We start from the raw sequence: 11,588 nt of genomic DNA on the forward strand, positions 1-11,588 counted from the left end.
GAAACCCATAGACCTAGCCCTAATACTAGTGGACTTCTAATGTGCCTTAATGTCTTTGCCAATGTGCTACACATTTAAAAATGACAGTATTTCTGTATTAATTACATCAGTACATCAAAATAATAACATCTTGCCACGGATACAATTGTCTGTGTACGGACACGTTGATGACCCCTGTTTATGGACCTCACTTACATCAGAATAATTCTGACACTTTATTTAGCATCATATAGCCCATAATTTGATAACCGCACCAAAAGATGTTATGTTTAAATAAAGAATAGAAGAGTCATGACTTACCCGTTTCTTAGTGAGGGACTGGACCTGCTTCTGAATCAACTGGGATCATATCTGTGGTTTATATAGAGACATAGAGGATGCAGGGTCAACGGCTGCATTCCAGCAAGGTCAAATCCAAGACAAGATATTCCAGTGTTATGTTTTGTATTAGTCTGTAATGAGCAGTCAGGAATGAACCAGAGATAGAGCAGTCTTTGTAATCACATGGATTAGAGGTACTACTTTAGTAAGTAAGTAAGTAATTTTTTTTTGTATAGCACATTTCACAGAGAGGACTCACAAAGTGCTTTACATAAACAGAAATAAATACAGCTAAAAACAATCAAATGAAAAGGAAACAGAACAAAAAAAATCACACCCTGTGTGAAGTGGGCGGTGTCTTGCTAGCTAATCACAATACTGAATGGAGTCAACCAATCATGTACAAAAAATCACACCCTGTGTGAAGTGGGCGGTGTCTTGCTAGCTAATCACAATACTGAATGGAGTCAACCAATCATGTACAAAAGATAAATACATTTATGTATGTTTTTTTTTAAGTTCTGGTTTCTTATATAGGGCTATGCACATGTGTCATGTGACACTGGCCAATCACAGTCCTGAATAGACTGTGATTGGCCAATCACAGCGCAGGATGTGTTGTACAAATATCCAAACCTCACTTATAGGGGCGGTTTCACCGCCCAAAAAAACACAATGCATCTCAGAGAAAACAAAAACAAAAAGCAGACATATTTCAGCATTGGAGGAGAACCTCAGTGACATTACCCAAAAGCTTGTTGAAACAACAGAGTTTTTAGCTGATTCTTAAAAATAGTCACAGAAGCTGCAGCTCTCAGGCCACGCGGGAGGGCATTCCAGAGTCTAGGCGCTACAGACTGAAAAGCTCTGTCACCTTTGGTGATTAACCTGGTACGAGGAATGACCAATAGACCCTGGTCTGCTGACCTCAGGGACCTGCTGGGCACATATGGTTCCAGAAAGTCAGTTACATATGCAGGTGCCTGGCCATGCAGAGCCCTAAAAGTGAGCACCAGGACCTTGAACTGACCTCTGAAAATTACCGGAAGCCAGTGCAGAGATGCCAAAACTGGAGTAATGTGACACCTTCTGCTTGATCTAGTTAACAGTCTTGCAGCAGTGTTTTGAATAAATTGGAGGCGGTCTATGGATGTCTTATTGAGGCAGGTGAGAATTGAATTGCAATAATCAAGGCGAGAGGAAACGAAGGCATGTATAATCATTTCAAGATCAGAATGGGAAACAATCGACCTTAACTTTGCAATGTTCCTGAGATGGAAAAAACAAGTGCGGGTCACCGATTTAATGTGCGTGTCCAGGTGCATGGCCTGATCAAAAATTACCCCAAGGTTCCTGAGATTGGGGCTCACATTATTTTTGAGGGACCCAATACAACTAGCCACCTTGGATGCAACACCATCAGAGGCCACAATGAGCACCTCGGTTTTGGCCTCATTCAACTGGAGGAAGTTACTTGCTAACCAGGCCTTAATGGCAGACAGACACTCATTTAAAACAGCAATTATGTAAATTATCCCTCTGACTTGTGGATCAAACTGAATATGAGCTAATGTACTAGGTATTAAGCAATATGGAAGATCTGACCGGTGCATTAATAAAACAGACACAACTGAAAAACTGCTTTACAGGCCAACAGGCCAAAGCCATCTAGAACAGTGTTTGTCTGTAATATGTGTCAACCTACAAAATAGACCAATCTCACATTGACGTGCAGTCGTGCACAACTTCACTACAGAACCACCTCCATTCATTAACCAGTGAAGCCCTACGCAATACGCATTATCAAAAATAGCAGATCTACAAGCTCACAACGGTTGCATCAGAATGCATTGTGAGCTGGTAGATCTGCTATTTATTTTATTTTTTTAAAGGAAAGCTCTTTGAATTGTTTTCACCTGCAATGACATGCCCAACATTTTAAGTGGTAACATTCTGCATAATAATGAAATGCCTGGTGAAGTGAACATGATTGACAGACTCATAAGTGACAACTGGTTGTAGATGATAAACTCCTAAAAAAAAATCAGAAACTTCACTTTGGTCGATTATTTCGCCCCTTCAATAATACCAATTTGTATATTTTGTGTAATATATTGTTGATATCATTGATTAGTCACCTTTACAACGAGTAGGCTATAACTTGTAAGGATCGTGCAATCTTGGAATGATCCAAAATCCCCCAATATGCTTCTGCTGGTATTCACTCTCGTTTTGAGCGACCTGCTCGCAGGTGTGTGCCAGCGGCACCTGAGCATGGGTCCTGCAACTTTGACAGAGATCTGTCTGTGGTACTGGTACCGTTGTGCAAATCTTGCCTGTAAATCTCTGGAAGAAAACCTATGGCTTGTTCCTCAGTGAAGTAAGGGTAAGGAACCGGTCTTCTTGGGGTCTGTCTTTGACTTTCACCGGTCTCACGTAACTTGGTCTTAAGTTTGGAAATGGTACCAGGGCTGACAACAAATAATGCTGCCACTCTTTGTGTCGGAACACCAGCTTCCACTTGTCCTAATGCACCTTATCTTCTAGGGACAAACGTGGCATCTTTCCACGGGGGCAGTGTTGCTGCTTGGAGCATACACAAACTCAGCAAAGTTGCAGGACCCATAGATATAGAAACCTAGATACCTCATTGGCCTCTGCAGTTCGTTGGAGCGACCTGTTTCGTATGGTGGCCGCCATATTTCCGGTGGGCACGGGCACTGGCCAATCACAGCGTGTTGACTACTGGCCAATCACACCGCGTCTTTTCCAGGACTACTGAAGCCCCTTCTGTGACGCACGTGGACATTTCCAGCTGCCCCCCCAGCTTCCTTGAAAAATGTATAAGATATTCTTATACAACTAGATTCTGACAAGTCCCGGATAAGACGCGCTGTGATTGGCCAGTAGTCAGGAAGCTTGCCTTCTCCAAAATGGTGACTGAGATACAGACGCCTCAGAGCATAGACATATAAAGGTAGACGCCTCCTTCGGCTCTGAAGCGTTCGTATCTCGGGCGCGCTTCCTTGTTCCGCAGGGCTAGCCTATCACTTCCTTCCACTTCAGCAGGAGGCGTTCAGTAGGCCAATCAGAGGCAGGTGGGGCGGGTCTTTTCTTAAGAGGCAGCCGCGCAGCAACTAGTCAGTTAGACGCGCTGTGATTGGCCAGTAGTCAACGCGATGTGATTGGTCAGTAGTCAAACAGCCCTGCGGAAGAGCCTTGTATTGTGATACCAGTCGCTCCAATGAACTGCAGAGGCCAATGAGGTATCTAGGTTTCTATATCTATGCCTCAGAGCCGGAGGAGGCGTCAACCTTTATACGTCTATGATTATACCCCAACCTACATCCATTCAGTAAAACAATGCCCCCTTCAGGCTGGACTTTGGAGTGCAGCACAAGAGGGTGTTATTGAGCTGAGAGGAAAACACAGACTATAGAAGACAGCCTTCAAACATGAGCTTTTTGCATGATTTTAATCTTCCATACTTATAATTACAGGTCCAATTTGGTTCCATTTGCACACGTTCAAGGGCAGTAAACACCAAGCACTATAACTAATTATAAAAAATATTGTTCTAACCCAAGTGAAAGCCAGAGTCCACCCCACATAATGACAGAGGAGGATAAAGTTATAATTATTCTTACAATGGTGTGGACAGAAATTCTGAGTTCAAATACCACTTGAATATGTTACAGCTGAAGATGTGTAAATTGGGGCTCTATAGATAGAAATAAGTGAGTATGAAAAGTATGAATTGGCCATGGTGGTGGCCTAATATCAAACTGGGGTCCCTGATATTAAAAAGGTTGAGAATCACCATATTACTGTAACTGTAATATCAACTTCTGTATCAACTTAGAGCAAGAGTGCTATCTGCTGGGACAAATGGGACACACATTTAGTCTGAGGAAGGTAGGAGGCACGTGCATCACAGTGGATGGATGCCTTTAGCAGAGTATTAGTGAGAGTGGGACCTGTTTGTCATCTTTGGTCAAATCTGGGACAAAGATTGTTTGGGTGAATTGAAATGTGATGCTGTTAAATTGAACAGTTAAAGGATGCTATGAATCATAGCATCCTTTACACGGCTTATTCTGCTGTTACTATCGACTCAACAAGTGTCAATCCAGCTTCCCCTGTATAGTATCCAGCAGTATCCAGCAGAGCCAGCACTGCTAGCTGGTGACCTGACACCAGCATCTGCTGAAGGTGTGCGAAATGTGCGTCCATATGTAGCAACACCAAGCATGAGTTTTACAGGAGCTCCTTGCCCTCTCCAGTTATTCATAGCAAAGTCCTGGGGGGAAATGTAAACATATACACAATAAATTGCAATGTAGGTGTAGCCAAAGGCCCCATGACTATATAATTCCCTCCTATTTCAATTTACCAGGTGAAACCCCATTGATGTGAAAAATTAAAACCCTGAATAGCCTACTTAAAGGACCACTTCATCCATTTTCAACCTATCTTCATATAATTGGTTCTCACTAATGCTCATTATGGTAACATTTTCGTCTCACAGCAGGAGAGCTGTGGACAGTTCAGAATGAGTTCAGAGTGTTCCCACTTAGTAGAGTTGGCTTTCAACACCATAAAACCGTCTTTGTTTTGGTGAGTAGCGAAAGTGTATTTTTTATTTTGACTCCCGACGAGAGGTAGCCTCGCGTGGCCAGACAATATCACACGACACACTGCGTGGATATTAGTCTGGTCCCTATCAACGATAGATTTTTTTCCAAGGGGCGGTTACAAAAAGATCCAAACGGATTCTATTGGTTAGACCTAAACCAATCAGAGCAGTGCTTCCTTGTTCACGAACCAATCAGAGCAGTGCTTCCTTGTACGTCATTGCTCCAAATAAGGTGATAAGCCCGCCCACATTTGGATACTCGGCCCTGGTTGGTTCCACACCACTGCGGAGGGAGAGAAATGGAATCTCTATGGAGGGGGGCCAGACCTAATCTGCCGAGGGCTAAAGTGCGATGCGATTTTGCAAAGGCAGATTCGTCTGGAACCAGGCTAGACGAGAGGCTGTGCAGCCTGTGATGCGAGCGCAAATAATCGAAAGTACCATAGCCTTAAGGGGAACTTCTTAACGGCTATGAATCAGAGCTACTTGGGATGTATTCTTGACAAATACCTGACAGGTGAAATCATGGCAACAATGGTGATCAAAAGAGTAAACCAGAGAACCAGATTTATGAGCAGAGTTTCCTCTTTTGTCAACAAGAATGCCCTCAGGACCCTTTCAGGGGCCCAGTTGTTTTGACTATGCTTGCACCTCATGGTACTCCAACACCTCAATGTCACTGAAGACTAAGCTTCAAACCTCCCAAAACAAACTGATTTGACTACTTCTCGGACTAGGGCCCATGACCCACCTTTCTCCCACTCATTTTTCCAGCTTAGGCTGGCTCAGGGTAGAAGACGGGGTTAAACAACAAAAAATGGGATTGGTCTTCAAAATTGTGAATGCAAAATTGCCCGAAATGCCCCCAATACCCGCATATCTGACTAAATACCTCCAAAAAGTTAGCGACACCCACAGTCACAAAACTAGAGGGAGTGCTAACAACGATCTGGTACCACCCACCCATATAACAAACATGGGCAAATTCTCCTTCTACAGCACTGCCACCCAGGTTTGGAATAGTCTAACACCATCCCTCAAAAAATTTGCTGGGCTCATTTAAATCATTTTTAAATTATTTTCCCCCTGCTTTTTTGTTTTGTTTGTACATATAGTGATATTCTTTTTTTCTGTATTTTTTTGTGTTGATATTTGAACTGTTGGTGCCACTATATATGACTATGAATTGAATACCAAGGAACTCAATGGAAACAAGACTGCAAGGACTTCTTTGAACGGACCTTTTAGACAAAGTATTTTAAATGTAACTGCGCTCTTTTACATTTTTGCCTAATAAAATATTCAATCAATCAAGTCAATAGAAACACACAGAAGCTGACTTTCTATTCCTGGAAAGTTAGGTTGCTATAATAGTAACCATTGTTCTCACATAAAAAATAAAATGAAACATTTGAATTCTTCTTTGAAATGACTAAACCTGCCTACCGATGATGTCACTGCACGGTAGACAGGTTTCTGAACGGTCTACAGCCCTCCTCTGAGACACAGAGTGAGTAGACAAAAAAAGATACCATATTACAGTGAGGATGCATGAAAATGGGTGAAATGGTCCTTTAAGGTTAGGGTTAAGGATCTCTTTTTCAAGGCATACTGTAGGTAAAACATTGTGTCCAGTGCTTTTCTGCAAGATATAAACATTTAGTTATAGGATGGAAGCAGACCAAGAATAGTCTTATAACTGAAGGTGTACGAGTGGCCAGCATAGGCTCATCTGAGCATATTTCACCTCGGTGATCGAAGAGTTTACAATTTGTTATGAAGCATAAGCTGTGTCTAACAAAGACACTGGACAGATGCATGCATTCATAGAAGATCACCATAACACAAGTAAAAGCAAGTCCCTCAACAAGTCTGTTTTTGGCTTCAGAAGAAAGGCACGAGTTATTTCTAAAATATTAAGTAAAGGGTTAAGGTCCTTACACACCGGGGCGATTTTTTCGTGCGAATAATACGCTTTTTTTTAAAACCTTATAAAGTCAATGCAAGCGTACATGGCGCGAAAAAGCGGAAAAGCGAAGCGAAAAAGCGTCTTTTAATTATTCGGAACGAGTCCGAATTTTGCGTATATTCGCCTCATTCGCCGGTGTGTAAGGACCTTTAGGGTTAAGCCTCAGCTTCTTACTTCATGTGGCTTAAAAGTGAGGGATTCGTTACTTATACTGAGATATTTATCATGAGCTCAGTGACATTTTAGCATTTTGTTTACGCTGATAAAAGGTATTCTGAACAAGATTAAAAACGTTCAGAATACCGCATACAAATGACTTCTTTATATATTTATGGGAATCTCATGTTAAACTAGAAAAGGTTCTGCTCGGAGCACAGTTTTCCGCCTATAGAGATCATGTGTACCGATTTGCGTGAAATTTGGATGCAATCTGAAGGCTTATTATCAAAAAAATTGTTTTACATAAGTCAAATCAAAATCAAATCAAACTTTAGCACATTTACAACAATCAAGATTGACCAGAAGTGCTGTACATAGAGGGTAACAACAGAAACAGGCCTGTGCAACAACATAGTGACAGGACAGAGCAAAAAATGTTATGAAGTCGGCCTCCTGGTGGCGTTATAAAAGGCAAATGTGAAAAATGCAGGGCATATGTTTTTCCTTGGCCTCTAGGGAGCGTAGATCGGTGCAGTTATAGTTAAAAACGCAAATCGGCCTGTTATAGCGCCACCATGAAGCTGATTTAAACATGTTCACGGTGACGCAGTCAGTAGCGCTGTCGCCTCACAGCTAGAAGGTCCTGGGTTCGATTCCCGCAGGGGACGCTGTGGGCGCTGGGGGCGTGTTCTCTCCTCCGCGTCATCAGTGCCCATACCCTAGGTGGGGTTGGCGAAAGGGCCTTTCTGTGTGGAGTTTGCATGTTCTCCCTGTGTCTCCTAGGGTAGATACCCTCACAAAAACATGCAGTAATCCTGGTCACTATACTGCCTCCAGCCAGGGCGCCTGATGGAGGGGAAGGGAACTGGTTGGAATAATGTGTTCCTTCCACGCGCTACGTCCAACCAGGGAAACTCTCCCCTGTCAGGTGATAAGAAGGTCAGTTGGCTCTCATGCATTGAAGGAGGCATGAGCTCGGCCCTGGCCTCCTTAGGTTGGCAGAGGGAAGGTAGTGCCCAGGATTACATAGACAATTGGCACTGGGTGTAAAAAATAGGGTTACAAAATCGTGGGATAAAAAAAAAAAAAACATTTTCAAGTGGCATTTCTTCCTCGGCCTAGTGGGAATGTGCGTGTGACATTTTACGGAAATCGCAAGCTGCGTTCATTATTTGAGGCATTTTGTTCAAAACGGACCAATCCTGCAAACTTTGGAAGCCAACCTTAGCCAATCAGAATGGAATATGAAATATGGACAGATCTGTGTTGATCACATGACTATAGAGATACTGTGTACTGATTTGCGTGATGTTTGGATACAATCTGTAGGAGTAATATAAAAAAATGGGTTTTGCACAAATTGCCTCCTGGTGGCGCTATAACAGGCCCATGTGAAAAGTTGGGGCAGAGGTTCTGCTCTGGCATCCAGGGAGTGTGTGTGCACAGTTTCGCTGCGATCAAGACAACGGTGCCGGAGATTAGCTGTACACAGAATGACAGACGGACGGACGGACACACACACGGACGGATGGACAGGGGGTAAAACATACTCTCGCCATGCCTTTGGCCTGTACTGTACTTCCATGTACTTTTTCCATGTCTTTCTAAATAAAGTACTTCAATCAATCAATCATGGTGAACAATGGGGACCAAGCACTGCACCCTGTGTTACCCCTTTGCAGACCGAGTACATCCAAGCAGAGTCCATCATATGCAATGAGTTCTATCAAAACATACTGTGTTTTGATAGAACTCATACATAAAGTGTTCCTGAGTTATGATATTTCTTCTCACCACATTTTGAGTATTTTCCTCTTCTGAAGAACTGGGGATATGAATAAAGTCCAGGTACCTGTTATATACACATACAATGACACAGAGTTATGGATGACAAAATACATATGTTGCAATTATGGAATGAAGAGCTTTTTAGAAAACACCTTGTCACATGAACTCACATAGCTATTTTAGAAATCTCATAACCACTGTCAATATGTCCCTTTCTAGCAGTAACTGCAGCTGCGAGCAGCAGTCTTGGTCTTCCGTTGAGATCTCCTTCCTCCTCAAAAGCAGCAGGCAATTCCTACATCCAAATAGAAAATGTGCGATAAGCATGAACATGTGTGCAATAAAAAAAAAATGCAATCGCTAGTGTGGTTAAAACAAAGATGCTGTGCTTATGATGCAGTTCTTTATCTGTTATCTCAGCCGTTTTGAACTCTCTAGCAGACCTTGCAGAGCAGGGTGAACCTCTGCTTGTCCTCTCGTGGCCCAGGATACTCCCAGTCCAAGTCCAAGTCTAGCCCATCAAAACCATGCTTTCTCAAAAAAGCAATGGCTGACATGATGAATGTCTGGCGGGTGGCAGCAGATGAAACCATTTTGGTAAATCTACAGAGGTCATAAAACAACAGAAAAAACACCTCTATTGTTTGTGATGTTCTTGATTAATAGCAACAAAAATGTTACAAGGCTGTTATCCAACACCCTTATGAATTCATACTGCTGAAGTCTTTTGAACTCACTGTGTAGATCCGAAATTCCACCCACTAACAGCCAGCAGAGTTTTCAGCCCAGAGTTGCTAAAAAGTAGATAATGCAAAGACTTTATGGATGAAAAAGAAAAACAACTTTTCACAATCTTGCAAAAACAATGAATATGATATACATTTATATTATATCATATATTATATCATACAATAATTATTATTATTTTTAAATCACAGAATCAAATGTTTTATGGTCATGATTCACCTGGGAGCCTGGATGGCTCGATTCTAGGCTTAAAATAATTGATATAAATATTTTTGGAAAGCTCTATGGGAAAAATTAATGGGCTCTGGATCGGTGGAACCACAAAATGGCCACCATTGCTATGCCCTACAGGCCCAAATGTATGTGTCTTCCTTGGCCTACTGGCAGCGTGCATGCAAAGTTTGACCCTGATCGGTCCAGCGGTTTCCTCACACACACACATTACATTACAGTCATTTAGCAGACGCTTTTATCCAAAGCGACTTACAATAAGGGCATTCAACATAGGTAGGGAACGAAAATTACTAATCACCAGAAGTATTAAGTGCATTTTCTGCAAAAACAAGCAACCAAGAGTATACCTAGCGCTAAGGTAAAAGTGCAATATATCAGCTACCTATTTCCTTAAACAGATGAGACAACATCAAGCTGCGTTCATGATTTGAGGCATTTTGTTGAAAACGGAGCAATCCTGCAAACTTTGGAAGCCAACCTTAGCCAATCAGGATGGAATATGGAAAATTTGACAAATCCGTGTTGATCACATGACTATAGAGATACTGTGTACTGATTTGCGTGAAATCTGTAGGAGTACTGTCAAAAAATTTGTTTTGCAAAAAGCGGCCTCCTGGTGGCGCTATAACAGGCCCATTTGAAAAATTTGGGGCAGAGGTTCTGCTCTGGCATCCAGGGAGTGTGTGTGCACAGTTTTGCTGTGATCAAGCCAACGGTGCCTGAGATTAGCTGTACACAAAATGACAGAATGACGGACGGACGGACGGACGGACGGACGGACTGACACACAGACTGACGGACAGGGGGTAAAACATACTCTCGCCATGCCTTTCGGCCTGGCGGAGACAATAACAGTTTAACTTTACTTTTGATTTTTAATAGTCAAGAAATTTGGTCAGTAACTCCAAGCCCTATCTTGCCATCGGGCTTACTTACTTACTTAACTTTTTTGGCATTTTTTACTATTTTGAAAATAATAAATACATTTAAAAATAGTTCAAATAGCCGAAGAGTTTAGGCATAAGGGGTAAGGCAGCGTGCAAGATAAAGCCATGTGGACTTAAATGAACACTGAGGATTTTAGAGTGTTTGGTCCCAGAGATAGCAAATAGTATCAAATGGGGGACCGTGTCCTACTGCATGTCAAACTGGGGGTCCTTGGAATGAAAACGGTTGAGAATCACTAATGTAGAGCACAACTCACATATTCTTGAGTCCATTGAAGTCCTTGAAGAGAACCTCATCATTCCACTCATAGGTGGCCAGCTGGTTCTGTTGGTTGATGATTGAGAAGGCGTGATCAGGTGTGTAGATCAGGTGTGTGCACAGTGTGGGGTCAATGTTAGCAGGCAGGTATTTGCCAGTGCCAGGTCTATACTGGGCCCAGTTGGTGAAGTAACACAGCAGTGGTTTGGTGGATGACACTTTTCAACAAAAAAGTAAATGAGTACATGAGACATTTAATTTTAAAGATGGAATAATGCTTGTCAATTCTTATTGAATTGAATTAAATTAAATAATAAAAAAAATGAATTAAATCCATTTATTAATGGACACATACCCACTTGAAGACAGATTAAAAGGGTTAGTCCTAAAAGGAGCAAATATATTTGAGTAACTGCACCATAGAGTTACCGTATTTACTTTATAGTGTTAAAGGAATATTAGATTGAATTTGATTAACAATGATTGGTGTGATTTCTACCTACCAGCCACGATGATTAATCGAGCCAT

General features: G+C 42.0%; 1 protein-coding gene across 1 annotated transcript; it reads right to left on the reverse strand.

Moving 5' to 3' along the window:
- Positions 1-4,413: 4,413 nt before the first annotated feature.
- LOC308096590 (acidic mammalian chitinase-like) lies at positions 4,414-11,588 on the reverse strand (the record flags this gene model as incomplete). The annotated part of the gene is made up of 8 exons (XM_080444005.1): positions 4,414-4,527; positions 8,880-8,937; positions 9,044-9,168; positions 9,317-9,476; positions 9,611-9,667; positions 11,059-11,278; positions 11,416-11,445; positions 11,564-11,588. 8 exons carry the CDS (start codon positions 11,586-11,588, stop codon positions 4,414-4,416), a joined length of 789 nt encoding a protein of 262 aa, XP_080300131.1.

This window comes from Gymnoscopelus braueri (genome assembly GCF_963280865.1).
Source record: "Gymnoscopelus braueri genome assembly, chromosome: 12".
NCBI lineage: Eukaryota > Metazoa > Chordata > Actinopteri > Myctophiformes > Myctophidae > Gymnoscopelus > Gymnoscopelus braueri.